The sequence below is a fragment of the Eurosta solidaginis genome, chromosome 3, assembly GCF_040869045.1.
Source record: "Eurosta solidaginis isolate ZX-2024a chromosome 3, ASM4086904v1, whole genome shotgun sequence".
NCBI lineage: Eukaryota > Metazoa > Arthropoda > Insecta > Diptera > Tephritidae > Eurosta > Eurosta solidaginis.
The window spans coordinates 157375799-157403228 of record NC_090321.1 but is presented as its reverse complement, the minus strand read 5'-3'; the positions used below and the strand labels follow the sequence as shown (position 1 = coordinate 157403228).

The 27430-nt window shown below is 41.0% G+C and overlaps 1 protein-coding gene across 5 annotated transcripts in view; it reads right to left on the bottom strand.

Annotated features, from left to right (window-relative positions):
- The window catches only part of zip (myosin heavy chain 10), a 242554-nt gene that overhangs the window by 164713 nt on the left and 50411 nt on the right, over positions 1-27430 (bottom strand). For all 5 annotated transcript variants that reach the window (XM_067773456.1, XM_067773457.1, XM_067773455.1 and 2 more), the window contains exon 3: positions 27032-27247. In XM_067773456.1, the coding sequence (XP_067629557.1) occupies positions 27032-27247 (216 nt within the window). The remainder of the gene's footprint in view (positions 1-27031; positions 27248-27430) is intronic.

Here is a 27430-nt window from a genome sequence, read left to right as displayed (position 1 = left end):
CTAGAAGATGCCACGAGGAAATCACAGAGTATAAAAGCATCAGCGGTAGAGGTGCTATGGGCCGTTTCATTTAAGCACGCTATCTGTCGCGCAATAGATCAGTTTCAGTCAGTTTGGTTATTAAGCCAGATAGTTGCAAAGTATAAGTGTTATTGTGAGTAACTTTAATAAAGGCCATTTTTCCATTATTCAATATTGGAGTTATTTATTCAACAGTTTAGCGATACGAACTTAGCAAAACGGCAAATAAGAGGATTTGCAGTAAATTCGTTACAATTGGTGTCAGAAGAGGAATTGTTGAATAAATTCCATAGGACAACGAGAACATGGCAAAGTTCAGTGAATTGAAGATCCAGCAACTGAAGAAGGAGTTGGATAACCGTGGATTGAATACAACCGGCATTAAACTCGAACTTCAGGCACGACTACGAGAAGCAATGGAAGCAGAAGGAATTGACGTGGAAGAGTATGACTTTCATCTTGATGGCGAGGAAATGACAAAAATGGAAGAAACATCGCATACAGTTACGAGAACAGACTTGAACATGATTTTGGCTGCAATATCTGCTCAAACATCGCAAATGTCATCTCAACTGGAATTGCAAGAGTCACGCATAACATCCAAGATGGCATCCCAACTGGAATCGCAGGGAACCCGTATAACATCACAATTGTAAGAACAGAAGACATATTTGGCATCTCAACCGGAAGCGCAAGAGACACGTATATCTGAAATGTCGGCACAAATTTCGGAACAGATATAATCGCAGATCTCTGCTCAACTGGAAGAGCAAGAAGGACGTATTTCCTCGAAGTTGGAGGCGCAAGATACAAAAATTTTACAGTTTGAAGAAAAAATCGAGGCCGAGGTGGATGCTTTGAGAGGACGTATCGAGCAGTTGCAACTAAATCGCCCAGCAGTTTCAACGAGTCAAAGGTAAAAACACCATCCTTTGACGGTTCTGTTCCTTTCCAGGTCTTTAAGATACAATTTGAGAAGACCGCAACAGTGAACAACTGGAATGCTGAAGATAAAGTTGCTGCACTCTTCGTAGCATTGAAAGGACCAGCTGCCGAAATCTTACAGACTATTTCAGAGCACGAACGGAACAGTTATGACACATTGATGGCTGCTGTAGAACGGCGATACGGAAGCGAACACAGGAAACAGATATTTCAAATAGAATTGCAAAATCGTTACCAAAAAGCTAGTGAGACTTTGCAAGAGTTTGCTTCGGATGTTGAAAGGTTGGCTCATTTGGCAAATGCGGACGCACCCGTGGAATACACCGAGAGGGTAAAAATCCAGAGTTTTATAAATGGCATACGGGACGTCGAAACACAGCGAGCGACATATGCAAACCCAAAACCCACATTCGCAGAAACGATATCCCACGCACTGACTCAGGAAACAGCGTCACTTTTGAGTAAACCAGCATACAAAGCTCATCGCGTGGAAGTGGAAAGGCCACACTGGGTAGACGCAATTTTGGAAGCATTGAAGGGTACGCAGCAGAAGAATCATGATGCATTCAAATGCTTTAAGTGTGGAAAGCCAGGGCATATTGCGCGTTATTGCAACACCAACCCTAAAAGTTCCAACAATGTGGGTGGTCGTAAACGCAGAGCAGAAGGAGATGAGCAAATCTCCAAGACCACTCAATCGTTAAACTAAATCGAGTCAGCCGCAAGGGGCGACAGCTGGCTCCCGCAATTGAATGCCCCATAATCTCTATCTCACAGATTGGAAGAAGATCGAGCAATCTTACTGTTGGTTGACATGTCGATGGAAAGGAACGTTTACTGACTGTAGATACGGGTGCATCGAGCAATCTTACTGTTGGTTGACATGTCGATGGAAAGGAACGTTTACTGACTGTAGATACGGGTGCATCTCATTCCATCATTCGAGCGGATTTAGTGAACAAAAAGATAAGACCATTGCTTGGAGCAAGATTACGTACAGCCACGGGAGAGGACACCCAGGTAATTGGAGAAGTAGAATGTGAAGTAGCAATTGGGAACGTCACGGTACTACACAATTTTATAGTGGCAGATATTGTTGATGAAATAATAATTGGAGCGGACTTTTTAATCAACCAAGGCATCAAGATCGATATGCAAAGCAAGACGATGCGATATAGGAACATGGATGTGCCACTTAATTTCGGCTACGAGAGAGGCTACAGCAGTAAACGAGTGCTGGTGGAAGAGAGTCAGCAAATACCACCAAAATCCGAAGCAGTCATCTGGGCAAAGTTGATGGAGATTGTGGGACAAACAAATTGTGGGTTTTCGAAGCAGCAAACAAATCAGCACTGACCATACTTGTAGGAAAAACCCTGGCTATGACAAAACAAGATGGACGTATTCCGGTAAGAGTACTCAATGAGTTCAAGTCACCATTCCATTTGACCAAAGGAGCTATTTTGGGAAGATGCCAAGAGGCTGAAGTAGTTATTAACTGTGAACAGCTCCAGGAACACGTTTCATCTAGTAATACTGATCTTTCAATTGACATCACGGCATGGACGCAAGGGCTAGAGGAAGCCTATCAGAGTAAGGCAAAACAACTGCTCCTAAAGTACGCGAACATATTTGACCAGGATGATTCCAAACCAGGCCGCACCAATGTTGTGAAACATAAAATTGACACTGGAGACGCGAGGCCGATACGTCAAGCTCCTCGTAGTGTTCCACTGGCGAAACAGGAAGTTGTGAGTCAAATCGTACAAGAAATGAGCAACAGCCGCGTAATCGAACCATCAGCTAGTCCATGGAGCCCACCGATAGTACTTGTAAAGAAGAAGGATGGAAAAATGAGGTTTTGCGTGGACTACCGGAAGTTGAATGACGTTACGAAAAAGGATAGCTACCCATTGCCGAGAATTGACGACACTCTGAACTCGCTCTCTGGTACGAAATGGTTTTCCACACTGGACTTGAAAAGCGGCTACTGGCAAGTTGAGGTGAAGGAGGAAGATAAAGAGAAAACAGCCTTCAGTGTCGGTGATGGTCTTTGGCAATTTACAGTGATGCCTTTTGGACTTTGTAATGCACCAGCTACTTTTGAGAGACTCATGGACCAGGTACTGAAAGGTCTACATTGGAAAACATGCTTGGTGTACCTGGACGACATCATCGTATTGGGCAAGAACTTTGATGAACATCTTAAGAACTTGGAGGAAGTTTTCCAGAGAATCGCTGGCGCTGGTCTACAGAGGGCATCTGCACTGTGAACGAAAAGACAGAGGCTGTACAGGATTGGCCAAGACCACAGAACCTACATGAATTGAGAAGTTTCCTTGGCGTAGCCCATAGCCTCCATGAGTTTACAAGAAAAAATAAAGCTTTTGAATGGAAAAAGGAGCAAGAGGTGGCTTTCCAAACATTGAAGGAGCGTTTTTGCACTGCCCCAATGTTGGCATATCCGATTCCAGGAGCAACATTTATTCTAGATACAGATGCGAGTGGATATCCTATAGGAGGCGTTTTATCACAACTGGTTGATGGACAGGAGAAGGTAGTTGCATATTACAGCCGTTCGATTGGAAAACCAGAGAGGAACTACTGCGTTACGCGGAGAGAGCTGTTGGCATTGGTAGAGTGCATTAAACATTTTCATAAATACCTCTACGGCCAGCGATTCCGTGTCAGGACAGATCACGCAGCGTTAAAATGGCTGCTGCAGTTCCGTAATCCGGAAGGACAATTGGCACGGTGGATCGAGCGACTACAAAGCTATGACTTTTCCATTGAGCATCGAAAAGGTAGTACCCATGGAAATGCCGATGCAATGTCACGAAGACCATGTAGTTTGGAATGCAAGCACTGTTCAAAGGCCGAGGCTAAAGAAGACATTATAGATGTCCGGGACAAGGAACAACTAAGAAAGTGTCAGCTAGAAGATACAGATCTGTCACATGTTATGCAAGGGCTCGAACGAAACGAAAGACCAAGCAGAGAGGAGATGCCAGCAGAGAGTTCCATTGCGAAGTCATATTGGGCACAGTGGAACAGTTTAGAATTTATATCCGGTTGCTTGCATCGAGTATGGGAGAGTGAGGATGGTCAAAGAAAAAAGAAACTAATAGTTATTCCCAGAAAGAGGATTCCTGACGTGCTCAGCGAGCTGCATAATGGTCCAAGCGGAGGCCATCTTGGAATCACGAAGACGCTCGAGAATATTAAACAGATTCTATTGGGTTGGCTGCCGTCAGTCGGTCACTGAGTGGATTGCGAACTGCGAGGTTTGCAGCAGAGCGAAAGGGCCCAAAACCCGAAGTCATGGCCAGATGAAGCAATATAACTCAGGTGCGCGATTTGAAAGGATCGCTATGGATGTCGCCGGTCCATTTCCTACTAGCAACGGCTGAAACAAATGTGTACTGGTTGTTATGGACTATTTCAGCAAATGACCAGAGGTATACCCAATCCCAAATCAAGAAGCGGAAACAGTAGCAGAAGTGTTTATAAAAAATTGGGTTGCAAGGTATGGTGTACCAATGGAGTTACATTCTGACCAAGGCAGGAATTTCGAATCAGCTGTGTTTCAGGAAATGTGTAAATCATTGGGCATTCGAAAAACACGGACAACTGCATTGCATCCTCAATCCGATGGTATGGTAGAACGATTCAATAGAACATTGGAGGATCACTTAAGGAAAGTAGTAGACAAATACCATAAAGAGTGGGATACCCGCATACCATTATTCTTGATGGCTTTCCGATCATCAGTGCATGAAACAACGGGCCAAACGCCTGCAAAAGTAATTTTTAGCAATGACCTTGGACTGCCAGCTGATTTAAAGTTTGGGATAGATGCCAAAGCGGAGAGAAATGTCAAGAAATCCATTGGTGATTTGGAAGAAGAGCTAAGAGAAATACATGATCTGATAAGGCAACGAACAAAGATTATGAGTGACAAGATGAAAGCCAGATACGATAAAGCAATTAATTCGGAAGGTTTTCAGGAAGATTTGGTGCTGTTATACAACCCACAACGTAAATAAGGTTTGTCCCCGAAATTGCAGTGTAATTGGGAAGGCCCATACAAAGTTGTAAAACGGATCAACGATGTAGTGTGCCGCATACAAACCATCGGTAAATCAAGAACCAAAATGAAAGTGGTTCATTTGGAAAGGCTGACAACGTTTAGATCGAGATTTGACTGATCGGGACGATCAGCAGCGCCTTGCATGCACATCCATAGATCAATCATTATGTATCTACATAAACGAATCAATCATTATGTCTACACATATGTAGGTACACGCAGCTGAGAGCAACGCACAAGCACATGCAGATATCTTATCTGAAATGCTCATAAAGGTATGCAATTGTGATTGTGGAAGTGTCGCTCACACATACAAGCGCATGGGGTATGAGAGAAGTTATACAAATTATACATCTGTAGTTGTAGCTTAGAAATTTATAACTAACAAAGTAAAATTCTGGAAGCGCCTAGAAGATGCTACGAGGAAATCACAGAGTATAAAAGCATCAGCGGTAGAGGCGCTATGGGCAGTTTCAGTTAAGCACGCTATCTGTCGGGCAATAGATCAGTTTCAGTCAGTTTGGTTATTAAGCCAGCTAGTTGCAAAGTATAAGTGTTACTGTGAAGTACTTTAATAAAGGCTATTTTTCCATTATTCAATATTGGAGTTATTTATTCAACAGTTTAGCGATACGAACTAAGCAAAAGGGCAAATAAGAGGATTTGCAGTAAATTCGTTACAATATGCAGCATGTGCAGCTATTAGGCTGAGGAAACTGACCACATGGTCGCACTGCAAACATACTGAAATTCTCGACAGATTCTGCATACCAGAATGGACAGATTTCTGCAAACCACATACCAACTTTAACAAGGGATACGAGATATTAATCCCTGAGAGGGAGCAGTGGGTGAATGCCCCTGATTGGCCCACTAACAGCATTCAGATCTACACAGATGGATCTAAACTGGATAACAGGTCGGAGGGGGTGTCTATTCGGAACGATTGGAGATACAAAGATCGTTTTGTCTTCCGGATCACTGTAGCGTATTTCAGACCGAGCTTGCGGCCATACAAGACGCTGTGAACTCCCTTAGGGAGAAGGCAGTCTCTCAGAAGCACATTTATATTTTCTCAGACAGTCAAGCAGCACTGAAAGCCCTTCACTCTGTCAAATCTAATTCTGAAACTGTAGTAGGCTGTCGCAGATCACTTAACGTGATGGCTGAACAGTTTACTCTGCATCTGGTATGGGTTCCGGGACATAAGGGCATACCAGGTAATGAGATGGCGGATGAGCTTGCTTGCTTCGCAGCATGCCGCTCTCCACCTGCAAGCTCGAGATAAAGGAGGCTCTACTGATGGAAGCGGGAGCCAGGTGGAAGCATCATGATAGATGCCATCGCGAGAGCTTCTCACCCTCCGTACGAGGGATATTTCCTTAGTTGTAGGGTTTCTTACGGGTGATGTTTGTATTGGACCGCATACGGAAAGGATTGGCGCTCCATTTAATGATTATTGTAGAAGCTGCGGCAACGAAGAAGAACCTGAAACTGTTAGGCATCTACTCTGTGAATGTCCAGCGCTCGGTAGAAGAAGGCAACGTTTTATGGGCAAGATGTTTCTCGTAGATCTGACTGATATAGCTGAGGTCAATACACGACGCTTAGTTAGCTTCATAAGCTCAACGAAGTGGTTTGATTAGGAGAGTAGGAACAAATCCGTGTGGTTTCACAATGGGCCTATAAAGGCCTAAGTGTGCCGCTCCAATGTGGACGGCAGCCACTTGAACCTAACCTAAACTAACCTATACTTCTGTACCATATAGAAGGACGGGTACGATAAATGACAATTGACTACCTAGTCCAAAGTAGCATTTATTGGCAAGAGTGATTCTTCACTGGATTTCAAAGCTGGCGTTGTTGTTTGTGTTTATTACGGTTCCGAAATAAACGAAGTTTTTTACAATTTAGACATTATGGCTGCCAGCAGTGGCATGGTTGCCAAGATGCATGTTGAGTTCATTTAAACATATTGTGTTGAGTACCTAAACATGTTGAGCTTATGCAAATATGATAACATAAGGGTTAACATGTAAGTCTACACAGTTGCATTCTCTCATTCTTTTTCATTCTATCGTTCGTAACTTCCAATAGTTAGCTAATAACAACTAGTAAAAATACTTTGGAATTTGATTCGTGCTTTTCATCTCGTTAACATCGCCGCTGCCTAAATAATTATAATTTGCGAAATTACATGCATTTTTGTGCATATACGACTGCCAGAGTCACCAAATAATACTTTGTATAACGTAGTGATTATTAATTAGAGGTTTTACTTTGAAGAATTAAAACTAAGTTACCAAAAACCTGAACGCTTATTATTTGGAAACTCGAAGCAACCGCAACAACAAAAATGCATGTAATTTCACAAACTATAATTATTTAGGCAGCGGCGATGTTAACGAGATGAAAAGCACGAACATACAAAAACCAGTCGGTAAATCAGCTAAATTTTTTCATGCCACCGCACATCAAATGCCTTGTACATACTGCAACGCAGGTCACAAAATCTATTCTTGTGAAAAATTCCGTATCCTAGATTCAAATGCTAGATCAAAATTCGTCAAGAGTCTAAGGCTTGCCTGAACTGTTTAAGTACTGGACATTTTAAGGACCGTTGCAATAGCGCGTCTTCCTGCCGAATATGTCGGCAGCGACACCATACATTGCTTCACAATTCGCCAGAAGCGTCTACCTCTTCTCACGTCGTCGACTCACCACGCACCGCTGCAGTTACGCTACCCGCCGCTAGTTCTCCTCCGCAACCAATGCCTACAACACATAAAGCTGTGTTGTTATCAACCGCCCTAGTAAAGGTACGTAATTCTTCTGATCGATGGCAGAATGCTCGTTTATTATTCGATTCAGGTTCTCACGCTACATTCGTAACTGAGGCATGCGTACAACGCCTAGGTTTAACCCGCAAATCTTCGTCCATATGTGTAACCGGAATTGGCGCTTCTCAGGGTGGTCGTTGTAAGGGCGAGACGTCATTACTGCTTTCTTCGCGACATTCAAGTGAATGCTATGCCATCAATGCATTAATTCTTCAAAAGATTACGGGCGATTTGCCATCGCATAGTTTAAGCGTTCCTGAATGGTCTCACATCAAGGGATTATTTTTAGCTGACCCTCACTATATGGAACCCGGTCGTGTAGATATCTTAGTTGGCATGGACTACATGGATCTACTCATTTTAACTGAGCTGCGTAAAGGCCCACCTGGTACGCCAATAATACAAAAGACAGTCTTCGGCTGGACGCTGTGTGGAAACGTAGATACATCTGTTCCACCTGCAAACCATATACAATCGCTGCACTGTGATGTAAATTTAGACAGAGCATTAACTAGATTGTGGGAACTTGAAGAAGCACCGCAAACAAGACATCTAACTCACGAGGAACGGTACTGCGAGGAGCATTTTGAATCTACACATACTAGAAGTTCGGACGGACGCTTTGTAGTGGAGTTACCGCTCAAGGTCGACGTGCCGTTAGGTGAATCAAGAGATGCCGCCGTGCGAAGTCTCTTACGAATGGAGCGCAGATTCGACGGTGATCAGGAGCTGTGGACACGCTATAACGAATTCATGCAGGAATTGCTTGAAATGGGTCATATGGAGGTCGCGCCTGAAACGAACAAAGATGCCTATTACATGCCACACCATGCTGTTGTAAAAGAGTCCAGCGTCACGACAAAAATTGCGAGTTGTGTTTAACGCGTCTGCTAAAACCACAACGGGGAAATCCCTCAACGATGCGCTTTATGTAGGTCCTCAATTACAAGAAGACTTGTACTCAATTCTTTTGCGCTTTAGAATACATAAATACGCAGTAACTGCAGACGTTGCAAAAATGTATCGACAAGCCTGTGTTTCGGATAAACACGTTGACTTACATCGAATTGTTTGGCGCTCTAACACACCTCTACCTATTACAAACTACCGCATGCTACGCGTTACTTATGGAGTTGCGCCCGCCTAGCATTTGGCTGTCAAATCGATGCAACAAACCGCCATACAACCTTGCAATACTTGTCAAAAATCAGTCTCTTACGAATGGAGCGCAGATTCGACGGTGATCAGGAGCTGTGGACACGCTATAACGAATTCATGCAGGAATTGCTTGAAATGGGTCATATGGAGGTCGCGCCTGAAACGAACAAAGATGCCTATTACATGCCACACCATGCTGTTGTAAAAGAGTCCAGCGTTACGACAAAAATTGCGAGTTGTGTTTAACGCGCCTGCTAAAACCACAACGGGGAAATCCCTCAACGATGCGCTTTATGTAGGTCCTCAATTACAAGAAGACTTGTACTCAATTCTTTTGCGCTTTAGAATACATAAATACGCAGTAACTGCAGACGTTGCAAAAATGTATCGACAAGCCTGTGTTTCGGATAAACACGTTGACTTACATCGAATTGTTTGGCGCTCTAACACATCTCTACCTATTACAAACTACCGCATGCTACGCGTTACTTATGGAGTTGCGTCCGCCTAGCATTTGGCTGTCAAATCGATGCAACAAACCGCCATACAACCTTGCAATACTTGTCAAAAATCAGTCACTGCAATCCTTAAGGATTTCTACATGGACGAACTTCTCACTGGTGCGTCTAGCAAGTCGGAGCTCAAGGCATTGCAGCGAAATGTGTCCGATATTCTACGAGAAGGTGGGTTCGAATTAAGGAAGTGGGCGTCAAATTGTACGGAGTTAAATGAGACTATCGCTAGTGAATCCAAGAACATATCACACTACACCGTAGATGGTAACAATGTGCATGCGCTGGGACTAATTTGGTATATGAAAGAAGACTATTTTACCTTTTCTATTTCTCTAGGAGAACCTCCCCGCGTCTTAACTAAGAGAGCATTTCTAGCCGATGCCAGAAAACTTTTTGATCCATTGAGCCTACTTTCACCCGCAACGATTAGGTCGAAAATGTTATTTCAGGATATATGGCGATCCAATATTGGATGGGATGACCCAGTACCAGATACGATAGCCAAGATGTGGCTTGATCATCGCACGCAATTGCAACTCCTATCTGACCTTAAGGTCAACCGTTGGGTCGGAGTCGGAACAAAACACTCGTTTACAGAGTTGCACGTTTTCGCCGACGCTTCTGAGCGCGCCTATGCCGCCGTCATATACGCTCGCCCCGTACATAAGGATGGTCATATCACGATCGGTTTAATTTCTTCAAAGACGAAGGTTGCCCCGCTAAAAACAACAAAATTACCTCGTCTCGAGTTGTGCGCTGCACATCTTGCCGCAAAATTGGTCAAGGCTGTTACACATAGTTGGAAAGAGTTTCGTTGTCCACTGGTAGCATGGACAGATTCGACAATTACGTTGGCGTGGCTGCAAGCACACCCTAATAAATGGGAAACATTCGTCGCAAATCGCGTCGCCTATATTCACGATGTCTTACCCCCAGAGTGCTGGAACCACATACGCTCTGAAAGCAATCCTGCGGACTGCGCGTCTAGAGGCATATCTCCGCTTCAACTCTTACATCATCAGCTTTGGTGGTTAGGACCTGATTTCTTACATGCAGATGAACAGTTCTGGAAACAACCCTCTCAAATAATGCATACAACCGAGAGAGGCTTACGAAAAGTTAAGGCTTGTATTGCAGCTACTGATGTTCACTGGTCGGTCATGACAAAATACTCATCTTATTCGAAATTAAGAAGAATTATCGCTTATGTATTGAGATTTATATACAATATCCGAGCTAGCTCGCTTGGTATCAATAACAAAAAAACTGGCATTCCTAATTGTCAGGAATTGCTCGCATCAGAACAAAGATTAATTAAATATACACAAAATTTCTATTTGTCTAACGAAATACGTTGTTGCAGGGAAAAAAGGCGATTCCATTGCGTAGTAGCTTGCTACGTTTACAACCGTTTCTCGATTCGTTTGGAATTCTTCGTGTTGGAGGTCGTTTAAAATCCGCAGATGTTGCGAATGATGTCAGACATCCTGTTATACTGCCAAAAAACTCTCCGCTTTCAAAACTGGTTGTTTTCGACATACATCACTATACGCTACATGCCGGCCCTCGCATAATGCAAGTAATCCTCCAACGCCGCTATTGGGTCGTGGGTGCTCGCAACCTAATTCGTAATATCTATCGAAAATGCGTCAAATGTACCGCTTTAAATCGCAAATTCGCCACGCAATCAATGGGTGATCTTCCCCCGTCTCGCATAACGTACGCTCGTTGCTTCACTCGTACAGCAGTTGACTGTGCTGGACCTTATGCATACAAATTTACTCATGGAAGAGGAACTAAATCCGTAAAGGGGTATATATGTATCTTCATTTGTCTGTATGTGCACAGGTGCAATGCACCTCGAATTTGTTTGAGATCTTTCAAGTTCGTCGTTTCTAAATGCCTTTAAACGATTCATCAACCGCAGAGGCTATTACAAAGAAATGTTTTCGGATAACGGAACGAATTTCGTTGGTGCAGAAAGGGAACTCCGTGAAAAATATCAAGAGTGCATGCAAGACCCCCAACTTCAATCGTTTTTTGCAGACTCTGCTATTGAGTGGCGATTCAATCCACCGTCCGCACCCCACATGGGAGGATATTGGGAAACTGGAATCAAACGCCTAAAATATCATCTTAAACGCTCCCTCCGGGAAACTCTCTTAAGCTGTGAGGAGTTTAGTACGCTTTTAACTGAGGTGGAGGCTTGTGTTAACTCCCGTCCATTATGCGAAATTTCAACGGATGCAAGCGACTTATCGATTTTAACGCCTGGCCACTTTCTGGTAGGCGAACCATTGCGGGAAATTCCAGAACCTGAGGGTCAAGGGTTTTCTGGAACCCTGCAACAAAGGTGGCAGTTGATCTCTGCTATTCGTCAACATTTTTGGCGTCGTTGGAGAGACGAATACCTCGTCAGCTTGCAACAACGTGCTAGGTGGTTCCGTCCATCACGAAATTTTCAAGAAGGAGACGTCGTCGCTGTTTTTAATGAACCATCTCCTCCAACAAAGTGGACCCTCGCAAGAATAATTCATTGCCATCCTGGTACAGATGGTCACGTACGTGTCGTAACGATAAAAACCGCAAATGGAGAATTCACTCGACCAATATCTAAGCTGTGTCTTCTACCAACACAAGGGGATGTATTTTCCGAAGAAAACTAATATGCAATTATTTAACTTAATTTAAGTTTGAAATTTTTATTTTTGCTAAATCTTTATATGTAAATTTATTTCCTTTGTAATTTACATATATTGAACATATCAAGATAGTTCAAGGGTGGCGGTATGTTGAGTTCATTTAAACATATTGTGTTGAGTACCTAAACATGTTGAGCTTATGCAAAATGATAACATAAGGGCTAACATGCAAGTCTACACAGTTGCATTCTCTCATTCTTTTTCATTCTATCGTTCGTAACTTCCAATAGTTAGTTAATAACAACTAGTAAAAATACTTTGGAATTTGATTCGTGCTTTTCATCTCGTTAACATCGCCGCTGCCTAAATAATTATAATTTGCGAAATTACATGCATTTTTGTGCATATACGACTGCCAGAGTCACCAAATAATACTTTGTATAACGTAGTGATTATTAATTAGAGGTTTTACTTTTAAGAATTAAAACTAAGTTACCAAAAACCTGAACGCTTATTATTTGGAAACTCGAAGCAACCGCAACAACAACAGGTGCTGCCATTTGCGCATACAGTCAAAAATTTTGGAATATAAAGATATTGCATGCGCGAACTTCGGTGGAAAGCAGCGGAGCGTAACAAAATTCTAGTAGGTCACTTTCACCACACCAAAAACTTTAACACAATTTTTTAACATAATTTAAGCACAGAAATACACTGAATGTAGTTCTAGAGTGTAAAAATGTGAATTCTGAACACATTAGATGAATAAAAAGTGTACAAATAATTGTTAAATAACAAATACAGACAGTGGTAGTTTAACAAATTCTGCTGTGGTAAGTGGTGAATGTGACCTACTAGAATTTTGTGAAGCTTGCCTCACACGATTTTTCTTCTATGCAGTGTCTCTATATTATATCGTTTCTGATACAGTCCATATCGAACAAAATCCGCCGCACCAATGCAATTGCGCTGACTCTTTGCTCGATAACAACAAGATTACGTTTGAACTTGCATTATTTCAGCCCCTATCTTTTTTTAACTACCAACGACAGAAACACTAAGTACATAATTTGCCTTGTAATTGTCATGAAATCATTTTAGCCACCACAGTTTAGCCGCCACAGTTGTATAAGTAAAGTTAGAAACCAACAAACAGAGATTGTATAGCGCCAATTTCACACAGAGGCTTAATGAAATATTAAGTCAATTTTTCTAAATTGAAGCGCTTATTGGGCTCAATCTTCCCTACAAAATACAAATTCTTATTTATCTCATGCCAATTTCACACAGAGCCTTAATGAAATAATTAGTCAAGTATTCTACACTAAAGCCCTAATTGAACTCAATCTTCCATACAAAATACAAATTCTTAATTATCTCATTATTGCTTTATTCAATGCCTAATCAAGTGAAAAATCCAGTCGGTTTTGCTTGGTGCTTCGAATTTTATTGTCTGTAACAAATGACAATCAAAAATAAATTATTTCCAATAATTTACGAAAAATTTAAAAACACGAAAAAATTCAAAATTAAATTTTCGCTGCATTTACTGCAAAATATAATATTGCTTTTTCAAAAATCGGCACATATTCGGTTAGGTGCAACATCTATGAGTAGTTGCGCATGCACTTTATTTTGATTGTATTTATAGTTAAGAAGGAAACGGCTGCTTTCAATTTTAACTGTTTTTTGTAAAAACAATATTTTTTTGGGGCTGCTGACAGATGTTCTCTGAATGAAGCAAAAGGCCCTGTATGAAAAGGGAAATTTAATTATCTGATTAAATAGAATTATGATTCGATTAATTGTCTGTGTGAAAACGGTATCATTCTCGCTTTATTCAATGCCTAATGGAGTGAAACATGTAGTCGGTGGTGACTCGGATTTTATTGTAAATGTAACAAATGACAATCAAAAATAAATTATTTTTAATAATTTTTGAAAAATACAAAAACACCAGAAAAATTACAATTTTTGTTTTTGCCGCATTTGCAGCAAGAGATAATGTGGCATTTAAAAAAAAAGGGCATATACATGGTAAGGTGCAACATCTATGAGTAGTTGCAAATGCATTTTATTGTCGTTAAAGTTAAGGAGAAAACGGCTGCTAATAATTTTAACTATTTTTCGTAAAAAGCATAATATTTTTCGAAGTTGCTGACAGATTTTCGTTAATGAATCAAGTGGTCCTGTGTCATTAAACGAGATTGTGATCCCATAAAGTTTCTGCGTGAAATTGGTATAACTTCCAAACTCTTCCATTAGCATTGATACAGAAATTGTTTTAGTGGACTTTTTGCATGATTTAGGCAAGATTACCATGTTCTAAATCGGAACCGACACCGATATACTGTTAGAATTTGTTACGTCACTAGAATTTTAACCATACCAGTTAAAATCATATGCATACAGTAATGTAACAAATCCCGACATAACTTGAGGTTACATCGATTATGGTTCATTATGGTTTAAATAAAAATAAAATACATGTCGTTTGCCGACTCCAACTGGCACCTGCCACTTAGAAACACTTGTAACTGTGTTGTAGGCGGTGCCGGTTTAGAATATGGTAAATTTGCCTGGCGATTGTATCTCATCTTGTTATTTAGCACGCCAGTCATCTCTTCTACCGACAAACAAAGGATCTCAAACCATTTTCCAACTCCCGTTTTACAATATATTTGAGGCTCATATTTCATTAGTAAATTTAAATTACAAAAATATTAAATTTAAAGTTATATGTGGCAAGAAAACACAAAAGTGTACATCAGGAGATCATAGAATGAGATCTCAAACAGTAAGTTTTAATTAAAAACATATTTAAAATATCTCAAATTATTTAATTGAAATTAAAAATCTATGTACAAAATAACAATGAAAATTTTTGCCATTTCCAAACGAAATGTGACGAGACAGCAAATTTGTATTATGTGGATGGGATGACCAACGTGCATTGACTTACAATGAATGCACTGAGACGCGACGGGTGCGCTGATGGCGAAGAGTGTTCGGCCAAAGCTCAGCAATTATAGCCAGAGATAGCGACAGTTTAACGACTCACCAGATTTAAAATTGTTTGCTTCATAACTAAACACGGCACCTCGATCTGATTTTATTTGCGAATTCAACCATTTTGGTACATTAATGACAAGGTCTATCAGTCTGTTTTTAATGTACAGTATATACATACGTACATACATATGCCATCTACTTTTGTGTATATGTGTATATACTCCAAAAAAGACGCTAAAATAAAATCATACATAAAATGTATATAACTCATGACTCATGTTCTCATCATGTTCTCACCGCAACGAGAAAGCCGGGGAAACCCTACCATTTACTAAAAATTGTTTTTTTTTATTGTGGTCCTAGTGGTCCTTAACAAACCACTTGCTTTCTTTGATAAACCTAACTAGGAGTGAAAGATCCACCTTTCCAACCTCAACCAGGCTGTCGAAAAGCCGTGCGCACAGAAATCTGAGTCGTCTTGTTTGCAGTCCTGGACATCGGCAGAAAAAGTGATGAATCGATTCCACTTCCTCCTCATCCTGACAGCTTCCGCAGAGGGAGATTGTTGGTATGCGCCACTGTCGGAGCATTGATGCAAATGTGTTGTTGTTGTTGTTAGCGATAACGTTTCTCCCCGAAGACTTTGGGGAGTGTTATCGATGTGATGGCCCTTTGCCGTATACAGATCCGGTACGCTCCGGTAACACAGCACCATTAAGGTGCTAGCCCGACCATCTCGGAAACGAAGGGTTGCGCTACACAGCCCCTTGAATCTGGTTGTTTAATCGCCTCTTACGACAGGCATACCTACCGCGGGTATATTCTGACCCCCTAGCCCGCTGGGGGTGATGCAAAATGATGCAAATGACCTGTGAGGACACCCGTAAGTATTCTCACTGCAGACTTGTTTAGCTTGAGAAGGAAGCTCGTTCGTTTCCTATCCAAACATGGTCATGTGCACCTTGATACCTCGAAATCATCCCGGTTGGCCCACAGTAATTCCGTTGCTCTAATCTCATATTTCTCGATTTTCCTCAGGAGATAACCCAGCGGTGGTCATACGGAGCTGACCGCCTCGCGTTTGTCAATTTCGGAACCTTTCCTGGCCATCCCATCTGCCAGTTCATTCTCTCCTATATCGCTGTACAAAGGGAGACATTTAGGTGCGATATGGACGCCAGTGAGGCTGGACACCTTCGAACGATATTCGACTTTATCACGTTGGATTCTAATACCTCTCGACAAAGATCGTTACATTGGTGATTGCTGCTCTTTCTATGGCATAGACCTTCGCCTGGAAAACCCTGCATGAGTCGGGATGTCGGTACAATTGATTTACCTGCAGATGATTTGAGTACATTCCATCTCCAGGTCTCTTTTCCATTTTCGAGCCGTCTGTGTAGATTGTAATGCCCCTACGACTGTCTAGGCTTTCCTCCCATCCCTTATGTTCTGGAACATGGATATGATCGTGTCAGGCGTTAGATCTTCTAATATCGTCGCGTGCCCGTATTCGGTTGATTTCCACATGTTGGATTCTCTTAGTCGTAGAGCCCCTTTCGCGGTCAATACCTACACGAACACTTGAAAATCCAGCGAGCGAAAAATTACGTTTAACCCTTTCTGAGATGCGCTGCTCACTGAGCCTGACATAACCAGGCATGCTAGCGTTTGCACCTTCCCTAACCCTATATTGATTGATCTTTTTGTCTAGCGCCTTCTACCAGATAAGAACTCCCTACGTTAGCATCGGTCGAATTAAGTTGCACTCTAGCAATAAAGCTGTAATTATATGGTAGCTCGACATCCAGTATATATTCATACATAGACCTTCTCAAGCTACATTGGCGATAGTTGAGAACTTAAATACAATTCTATAAGGAGTGTTTATTTGAATAAAGAGTTAGAAATATCCTATATGAGCAAATACTTATTCAAGGTGTAGTTTTTTGAGCTGCCGTACACTTAACACTTAAGATTTGTCTGTTAGAATTTTTTTGGTTGCAATATCAATGTGTATTTATTTGAGCAAAGGTGTCCAAAAATTAAAAGTAATTGCCATTTCGCATATGCAATGACAGCATAATTGTGCTATGGAATGCAGACCCCTGGATTAGAGTAAGTTAATTAAAATACAAGCAACTACGCACTGGTATAATTTCCGGGGCAGTGTTTTGGCTAGCTCTTCAAAGAAATTTCTGCCATAAAAAACCTTCGCAGAATATTTTTCTGCCTTAGCAAATGTCGGACCTTAATCTTCATGGAATTATATCATTATTGCATCGCACCATAAATCTACATATATAGTAATTAATACGACATTGCGAAAGTATATGCGAGAATTAAACCCGGATCAAAGTATCGATGCTAGTGCTTATACTCAGTAAAAGGTATAGAATATACTCGATCCTAGTGTTGTTCCGGGACCAAATTGATACATGTACTCATATAAAAGGATCGAGAAAAGTAATCAATACGAAACAAAATTATAGAGGGAGAGTACTTAAACTTGCGGCTTACATTTAGCTCCGAAAGCGGGCATTTGATACCTACTCGTAAAAAGAACCAGTTCCGTTTTCCCGGGTTAACCGCCAGTCCACATGATTCAGCCCACCTAGCCAAGATGGCCAGGTATCCCTGCAGAACATGGTGCCCAGATATTTTCCCTTGAATAGGATAGCCAGGTCATCTGCGTAGACAACCACCCGACAGCCATAAGCTCCACAAGAAGCTCGTTGACTACCACAACTCACAGCAGAGGAGATAGAACAAAAATTTCAGTAAAACTTATGAAAATTAATCTGTTATTTATTAAAGCAACTCACTCAAAATCGCAATGGCTTCATAATCATTTAAACCTCCCAAATAAAGCGATATTTCATATGAGTTTGTGAGGTTTACAGGGCTTAGGAACTTTGGAAAGGAAAAGGTGGGTTTGATGGTGAATGATGACAAAATGAGGACAAAACGAAGTATCTGCTATCATCAAGCAAAGAGTCAGCCCATTTGCGTATTGGCAAAAACGCCACTGTTTGCAAACATTATTTCGAAATAGTAAAGGACTTCTTTTATTTGGGAGCCAGCAATAACACAAACATCAGCTTCTTTGAGATTCAGCAAAGAATCACTCTGGCCATTGAACTAGGTAGGCAATTGAAAAGTTAAGTACTCTCTAGGCAAACGAAAAGTACAGGAGCATGGACCATGACCACATCAAATGAGGCGGCTCTGGGAATGTTCGAAAGAAAAGTTCTTCGAGAGATTTAAACTAAAGCGAGCCAGCCGTGAGGGGCGGGAGCTGGCTCCCGCAATTGAGTACCCCACAATCTCTATCCCGCAAAATGGAATAATGTCGAGCAATCTTCCTGTCGGAGGACATGTAGATGAAAAGGAACGTTTACTGACTGTAGATACGGGCGCATCTCAATCCATCATTCGATCGGGTTTAGTCAACAACAAGATAATACCACTGCATGACACAAGATTGCGTACTGCCACTGGAGAGGACACCCAGGTCCTCGGAGAAGTAGCATGTCGCAATTGGGAACATCACGGTAGTACTACAGTGGGTGAGATTGTTGAAGAAAGCATAATAGGAGTTGGCTTCTTAATCGACCAAAGCATCAATACTGAAATGCAAAGCCGGATCATGCGTTATAAGAACATGGATGTGCCACTAAATCCTAGCTACGAGAAAGGCTATAGCAACCAGTGCTGGTGTAGGAGAATCAGCAAATACCACCAAAATCGGAGGCAGTAACCTTGGCAAAGGTAGAAGGATATTATGGAACAAACAAATTGTGGGTTGTCGGGGCAGCAAAGAAATCAACACCAAATATAAACCTTGGCTATGACTAAACAAGATGGACGCATTCCGGTAAGAATACTCAATGAGTTCAAGACAACACTCAAACAGACCAAAGGAACTATACTGGGAAGATGCCAACAAGCCGAAGTAGTAATTAATTGTGAACAGCTCCAGGAAAACATTTCCACTAGCAATATTGATCTTTCAGATGATAGATGACTGCATGGATGGAAGGGTTAGAGGAAGACCATCAGAGTAAGGCAAAACAATTTCTGCTACAGTACGCAAACATCTTTGACCAGGATGGTTCCAAACCAAGCCGCACCAATGTTGTGAAACCTTAAATTGACACTGGATATGCGAGGCCAATCCGACAAGCTCCTTGTAGTGTTCCACTGGCCAAGCGGGAGGTTGTGAGTCAAATCATACCATCAGCAAGTCCATGGAGTTCACTGGTAGTACTTGTGAAAAAGAAAGATGGAAAAATAAAGGTTTTGCGTGGACTACCGGAAATTGAGCAACGTCACGAAGAAGGATAGCTACCCACGAAATGGTTTTCCACGCTGGACTTGAAAAGTGGCTACTGGAAAGTGGAGGTGAAGGAGGAAGACAAGGATAAAACAGCCTTCAGTGTCGGAGATTGTCTTTGACAGTATACAGTAATGCCCTTTGAACTATGTAATGCACCAGCTACTTTTGAGAGACTTATGGATCAGGCACTGAAAGAACTACATTGGAAAACATGCTTGGTGTACATAACCGACATCATCGTACTGGAAAAGAACTTTGAAGAACATCTTAAGAACCTGCAGGATGTTTTCCAAAGAATAGCTGGAACTGGCGTGAAACTAAGTCCCAACAATTAAGGAAGGCTAAGTTCGGGTGTAACCGAACATTACTTACTCAGCTGCCAAATTACTGCTTGCAAAACTTTTAGATTACCTTCTTTTAAAAGAGGGCGGTGCCACGCCCATTGTCCAAAATTTTACTAAGTTTATATTCTGCGTCATAAGGTCAACCCACATACCAAGTTGCATCACTTTTTCGGTTTTTCGAAATTTTCGATATCGGGCGTGGTTATAGCCCGATTTCGTTCATTTTAAATAGCGATCTGAGATGAGTGCCCAGGAACTTACAGACCAAATTTCATTAAGATACCCCAAAATTTACTCAAGTCATGGTGTTTACGGACAGACGGACGGACGGACATGGCTAAATGAATTTCTTTTTTCTCCCAGATCATTTTGATATATATGTAGAAGTCTCTATCTATCTCGATTAGTTTATGCCGTTACGGGGTACCGTTATGCGAACAAAATCAATATACTCTGTGAGCTCTGCTCAGCTCATTGTTCACTGTTTAAAAAGGAAAGAAGTTATTTGGGCCATAAAGGAAAGACGGAGATCATCTGCACTGCGAAAGAAAAGTTAGAAGCTGTAAAGGATTGGCCGCAGATCCTGCATGAACTAGAAAGTTCCCTTGGGCTCTCCGCATATTACCGTAGATTTATTCCAAACTTCGCCAGCGTAGCCCATAGCCTCCACGAGCTCACAATATTGGCATATCCGATTCCAGAAGCAACTTTTATTCTAGATACAGATGCGGGTGGATATGCTATAGGAGGCGTTTTATCACAACTGGTCGATGGAAAACAAAGAGGGAACTATTGCGTTACACGGAGAGAGCTGTTGGAATTGCTAGAGGGCATTAAACATTTTCACAAGAACCTCTACGGGCAGCGATTCCGCCTCAGGACAGATCACACAGCGTTGAAATGGCTCATGCAGTGCACGGTGGATCGATTGACTACCAAACAATGACTTTTCCATTGAGCATCGAAAAGGTAGTACCCATGGGAATGCTGATGCAATGTCACGAAGACAATGTAATTTAGAATGCAAACACTGTTCGATAGCTGAAGCTAAGGAAGACATCATAGATGTTCGGCTTATGACTATAACGTGTTGGGACAAGGAAAAACTAAGGAAGTGTCAGCGAGAAGATACAGCTCTGTCCCATGTTATGCAAGGGATCGAACGAAACGAAAGACCAAATAGATGAGATGTCAGCAGATAGTCCTATTGCGGAGTCATATTGGGCCCAGTGGAACAGTTTACAATTGATATCCGGTTGTCTGCATCGAATACGGGAGAGTGAGGATGATCAATGCACGAAGAAACTAGTTGTTCCTAGGAAAAGGATTCCTGACGTTCTCAGTGAGCTACATAATGGTCTAAGTGGAGGTCATCTTGGAATCACGAAGATGCTCGAGAAAATTAAGCAGGGATTCTTGCCGTCAGTCGGTCACTGAGTGGATTGCCAACTGCGAGGTTTGCAGCAGAGCGAAAGGACCCAAAACAAGAAGTCATGGCCAGATGAAGCAATATATTTCAGGTGCTCCATTTGAAAGGATCGTCATGGATATCACAGGTCTATTTCCTACTAGCTACCGCGGAAACAAATACGTACTGGTGGTTATAGATTATTTCAGCAAATGGTCAGAGGTATACCCAATTCCAAATCAGGAAGTGGAAACAGTAGCAGAAGTGTTTACAAACAATTGGGTTGCATGGTATGGTGTACCAATGGAGCTACATTCTGACCAAGGGAGGAACTTTGAATTAGCTGTGTTCCAAGAAATGCGTAAGACATTGGGAAAACACGACCAACTGCATTGCATCCTCAGTCCGATGGTATGGTGGAACGATGCAATAGAACCTTAGAGAAGCACTTAAGGAGAGTAGTGGACAAGTTCCATAAAGAGTGGAATACACACATATTCTTATTCTATATGGCTTACCGATCGGCAGTACATGAGCCAACGGGCCAATCTCCCGCAAAAGGTAATTTTTGGCAATGGCATTAGACTGCCAGCTGCCGATGCGGAAAGAAATGCCAGAAAAACCACTGGTCTCTTGGAGGAAGAAATTAGAGAAATACACAATCTTGTAAGACAACGAACCAGAATTATGAGTGACAAGATGAAAGCCAGATACGATAAAGCAATTAATTTGGAAGGTTTTCTGAGATTTAGTGCTGTTATACAACCCACAACGAAAGTAAGGTTTGTCCCCGAAATTTAAGGCCCATACAAAGTTGTATAACGGATCAACGATGTTGTTTGCCGCATAAAAACCATTAGCAAATCTCGGAACAAAATTAAAGTTGTTCATTTGGGAAGACTGGCAGCATTTAGATCGGGAAATTTGTTTGCTAGTAAATAAATGCACAACATACATGTAGTCGTCACCTAAGAGCAGAAGTTATTATTCACACATACACACACATATAACTACAAGACAAAAGTGAATACCATATCCAAAAATAAGAACCTTGTGGATCTAGGGGGTGGGAGGGCGGTATGGCCTAGAAGGTTTCATGTGGTCATACCAAATCGTTCCTGTGATGGTCAGGCTAGTAACTTAATGGTGCTTGTTACCGGAACGTACCCGATGTGCATCCGGCAAAGGACCACCAACATCGATAACACTCCCCAAGGTCTTCCAGGAGTGTCCTTGTCGCTACAACAACAACAACAACAGAAATAATAGGCAACGCCCAACGCTTTTATTTAATTGTCTGATCAACGCTCTAGATTGATGAGGAGTGTGATGACTAGTACCTAGACCTTCCTAATTATTTTCTAGCATTAAGTATTATTATTACTTAATGTAGGTATTGTTTTCAATAAAACCGTTTAACTTCAAAAAAATTTTTTTTATTATTTTACCTTAGTTTAGAATGAAAACGCAGCGGCTGCGCTGGCTGTTATGCGAATGAAAGATGACGCTCCGGCCAAGAAAGTGTTTCTATAGGAACCCGCCTATGGAAGCAGAGGTAAAGGGCGGCCCCCACTCCGCTGGAAGGACCAGGTGGAAAACGATTTAAACTCCCTTGGTGTGATCAATTGGCGCCGGTTGGCAGAGAGAAGAAGCGACTGGCGCGCCTTGTTGGACGGGCATAACCGTTTAAAAGGTTAAGCGCCAATTAAGTAATTCTGAGTAATAGGAAAATAAAAATAATAATTTTATTGTGGACTTTTGAATAACTATAATAACTATACCTCCGTGCTACTTTTTTTTAATTTCTTATAAATCGGCGATTCTGCTGATTCTCGAACAACGTAGTGAATTATTTCGAGCCTCAAAAGATGTATCGTAAATTACACGACTCTACAAAAAAATGTTTTTCTTTGTCCTAAAGTTTATTTCATGATTTTGTCTTTTATTATAAATAAAAACGAAAATAAAAAGTATAAGGTTTACTTTCGTAAAGTTATAGTAAAAATACTCACGGCGTTAGAGTGATAACTAAACAACGATCAGGTGTTTTCTACAAATCTAGAATAACCTAAAATGTCGTCGCGAAAGTGTAAATATGAAGCTGATGCTTTTTGTTATATATGTGGGCAATTTATTAAAGTTCGAGATATAAAATATGATACATCTCTCGTCCTCTGTGAAGCCTACGAAGCATATTTTGGCTGCCCTGTTTGGAATCAAGACAAGACATGGGTTCCACATGTTGCTTGTAGTTATTGTAAAATATGTTTGGAAGATAGGTAAATTTTATTTAAATAGTAAATTAAATAATGTAGACATATTGATTTATCTTTCTATATTTTAGGCTGGTATCGAGATGAGAAAAGATCTAAGAAATTTGCAACACCAAGAATCTGGCGAGAACAAAAATACCACGTTAAAGACTGCTACTTTTGCATTGTGAATCCGAGTAAAAGGCCTAGAGGTAAAAATGCAAAACCTATCGAATATCCTGATCTTGGATGTTCTTCTGTTCCAGTCGCACACGATCTGACACGACCAGTACCAGAGCCACCGAAAAAATTATCGCAGAGAAGTGGCTCATCTCTTAGTTCTTATAAAAGCAATGCCGATAAGGAGTTTTTACCGACACCAGAACAACCAAAACATCATTTCATCACTACTGAAGATTTTAATGTTCTGATTAGATATTTAAATTTACCAAAAAGTAAAGCAGCGCTTTTAGGCTCTTCTTCGAACAACGTTATCAAGGCCAATATTATGAAAATATGTGAGACTATATTTGGGGTTTAATGAGGGATATAACATATGAAGTCTTCACTTTTAAATCATTTTCCACTTTTTTCTCAGTTATTTCGATATTAAAACTTAATATAAATATTTATTTGAATTGTTTCATTTTCAAGTAAAAAAGATTTTTAAATATTTCGTTCGAGCGGTTTCTAAATAGGAAAGCAAACTTTTTCATATCATATATCTGGTCGGTAAGCATCGGTGCAATTCAGGAACGCAAAATCCAAGCCCAGAAGAATTAAACAAGGGGTACCACAGCGTGGTGTCCTATCCTCGCGTCTGCTTAACTTCTACATATTTATAGAAGCTCCTTTCGCCACCAGGAGTTACCATTGTATCCTACGCCGATGACTGCACGATAATGGCTACAGGTCTCGGCCCACCAATCGATGAGCTAGGTAATAAGAAAAACAACTACCTCCCTGATCTCTCCAGTTTTTTCACCTGGCGAAACCTGACATTGTCACAGACCAAATCATCGGCGACCTTATTTACAACATGGACACGGCATTTGTCACATCCACGTCGATGGCATTACGCTACCGACTGTCTTACACCCGAAAATACTGGGTGTGATGTTCGACCAGGATCTGCATTTTGGTGAGCATCTAAAATCCAGAGCCCTAACAAAGTCCTCAAATTTCTTGGCGGCAGCATTTGGGGATTAATTACAAAAGAGTTATTATTAATAAAAAAAAATAAATAAATGGGTTCCTATGATAAAAATTACCTTCCCACTCCCACCAATGATCATTAATCAAGCACAAACCGTTCTTGAATTGAGAACGAAAACTGTTAAATCGACCACAAATCGTTCTCGGAGCGTGAGAACGAAAAATCTTAAATCAAGCGCAAAAAGTGCTTGAAATGAGCACAGAAGGTTCACACATCAATACCAAACTGGTCTTAAAATACGAACGCTGTGGTTGGAAAAAGTGTTCTTAAAACAAGTCCATCGGTCACGAGTTAAGAAAAAAATGTACTTAACAGACATTTGTCAATGAATGTTCTTCATTTTGAACTACTTTCGTTCGTTTTAGAACGATTTTTCTCTGAGTGTAAGAAGACATCCCATGGCTGTTCTGAGTGCAGCATTTTGGAAGGTCTGCAGCCTTTTCCAGTATGTGTTTTTAAGATCAGGCGACCTAACTGGTGACGCGTAGCATATGAGCGATCGGTCAATTGCTTTGTAAGTGGTTAGCAACGTTTCTTTACCTTTTCCCCAAGTGCTGCCTGCATAGGACTTGAGGAATTTGTTGCGATTTTGTAATTTAGGTACAATTTCGGTGGCATGCGCCTTGAAGGTGAGCGTGTTATCGAACATTACCCCTTAGATCTTTGGGTGACTGACAGTCGGTAGCTTAACGCTATCGATATTTGCACCATCTGTTCCTTCCCCGTCGCAAACAGAGTGGCCGTAGATTTGGTTGGTGATGAAACTGTAAATACTGGGGAGATATCTGTTTATTCTAATTCTGTTCATACTAATTCGACTTTTAAAGAGCCAGGTCCCGTTGCCATTATCGTCCTGTCATCGGCGTAGGAAATGATGGTAACTTCTTCTGATGGGGACACCACCCTGGGGTACCCTCTGTTTAATTCTCCTAGGTTTTGAGGTATCGTCCCTAAATTAAACGGACGATTGCGGATCATCCAGATAATTCGCAATTCATCTTTTTAGACAAGGGAGAAGGGAGTGGCGTTCCGTGGTTGACTTTTTGACAGGTCAAGTGCCACGAGCACCGTCCAATCATGGGGTTCTGCCTGGTTCAGTCGTTATTTATCAGCTGTTTATGACGTTTAGCGCTGTAATAGTGCTTTGTATTTTACGGAAGCCATGTTGATGGGTGGATAAGCGGAGATTCGCAGCTAAATGAGGGAGCAGGACCGTTTCTGATGTCTTCGAAACTGGCGAAAGCAGTAATATCGGTCGAAATGACTCACCTTTGTTATCTGGTTTTCCAGGCTTTAGTAATGCAATTATCCTTGTCATTTTCCATAGTTCTATTACATTGCCACATAAAGAGACTAAAAAGGGTACAAAACTCTTTCGTTAATTTTGCCTTTCGCGGTTTAAATTTTGTGGATCCTATCCCTTCATATAACTCAAGATGGCTGCTCATTAACTTAAACGTCATACTATATATTAGCTTTGTGTTCGACATTATTAAAGACTTGGTAGACGTTTCCTTTCTGTTACAACGGATTATCTTCCTGGTTCCTCACAAGAAGTAATGACATATTTGTTCTTGAATGGAGGAGTCGCGAACAATAGCAACTTGTGATTATACACTCAACGTTCGGTATCACTTCGGGAAGTCTATGGGGTAATATCGGAATTATTATATGGACTATTTCGAGGGCATTGCGGAATCATTTTAATGAGAACTATAGAGTCCTTACGGGGCCATTTCTTAATTATTTGGGGATCACTTCGTGGTCATTTGGAGGTCGTTTCGGGAAAATTTTGGGGACTATTTCCGAGAGAGGCGGGGACGTCCATTTTCAAAATTTTTTTTAACTCTCGTACTTACTTTCACCATGTAAGGTGAAAAGTCAGTATACATAGTTTAGTTATATACCGTAAAGATATAGAATTTTTTGTAAGCAATAGACTTCGGTCTTTGGTAATGAACTTTGGCATATTCTCCATTTTTTTAAATTTTCGTTATCGTTAGATTTCATTTTCAAAGGTATATGCATTTCGGGAACTGGAAAAATGATCGATTTGAAGCAGTTATACTAATTGCTAAAAATGCTTATTAAACTTTATGCTGGACATTCAAAACTCAAACATAAATTTAAGCATTAACTTGGTTCATTTTATCGAGAATGCACTAACATATTTTGAGGCAAAAACCATTCTACTTATGTTCCCAAAATGTTAAGCAAATAACTTATAATAATAAACTAAAATTACTTACATAAATTAATCCAGAATAATATCTGTCTTTAATGTTGTGCAAAACAGAGGCTTCGTTTAAGCACGTTAACTCCGCCATATCTTCGACTTTGTCGAATTTCGGAGGGTTCATCTTCTGGATATCATCGCGCAAAACCATCATCCGTTTTCCAGTTTCGGCGAGCTCAACTTCGACTTCGTCCCCATGCTCGCGTTTAATACTTGCAGCAACGAAACCCTATAAGAAAATATATAGCAAAATTGAAACGTTTGTTAAATTAAAACCAATTCAACAGTCTTATTTTAATTAATAAATTATATAATCTGTGATAAAATGTGAGCAATAGAACCAGCAATTGTGATTTTTTTCCGGATCACTACCTTCGGAAAAAAACTCAAGGGTTAAGCATAGGGACACCCT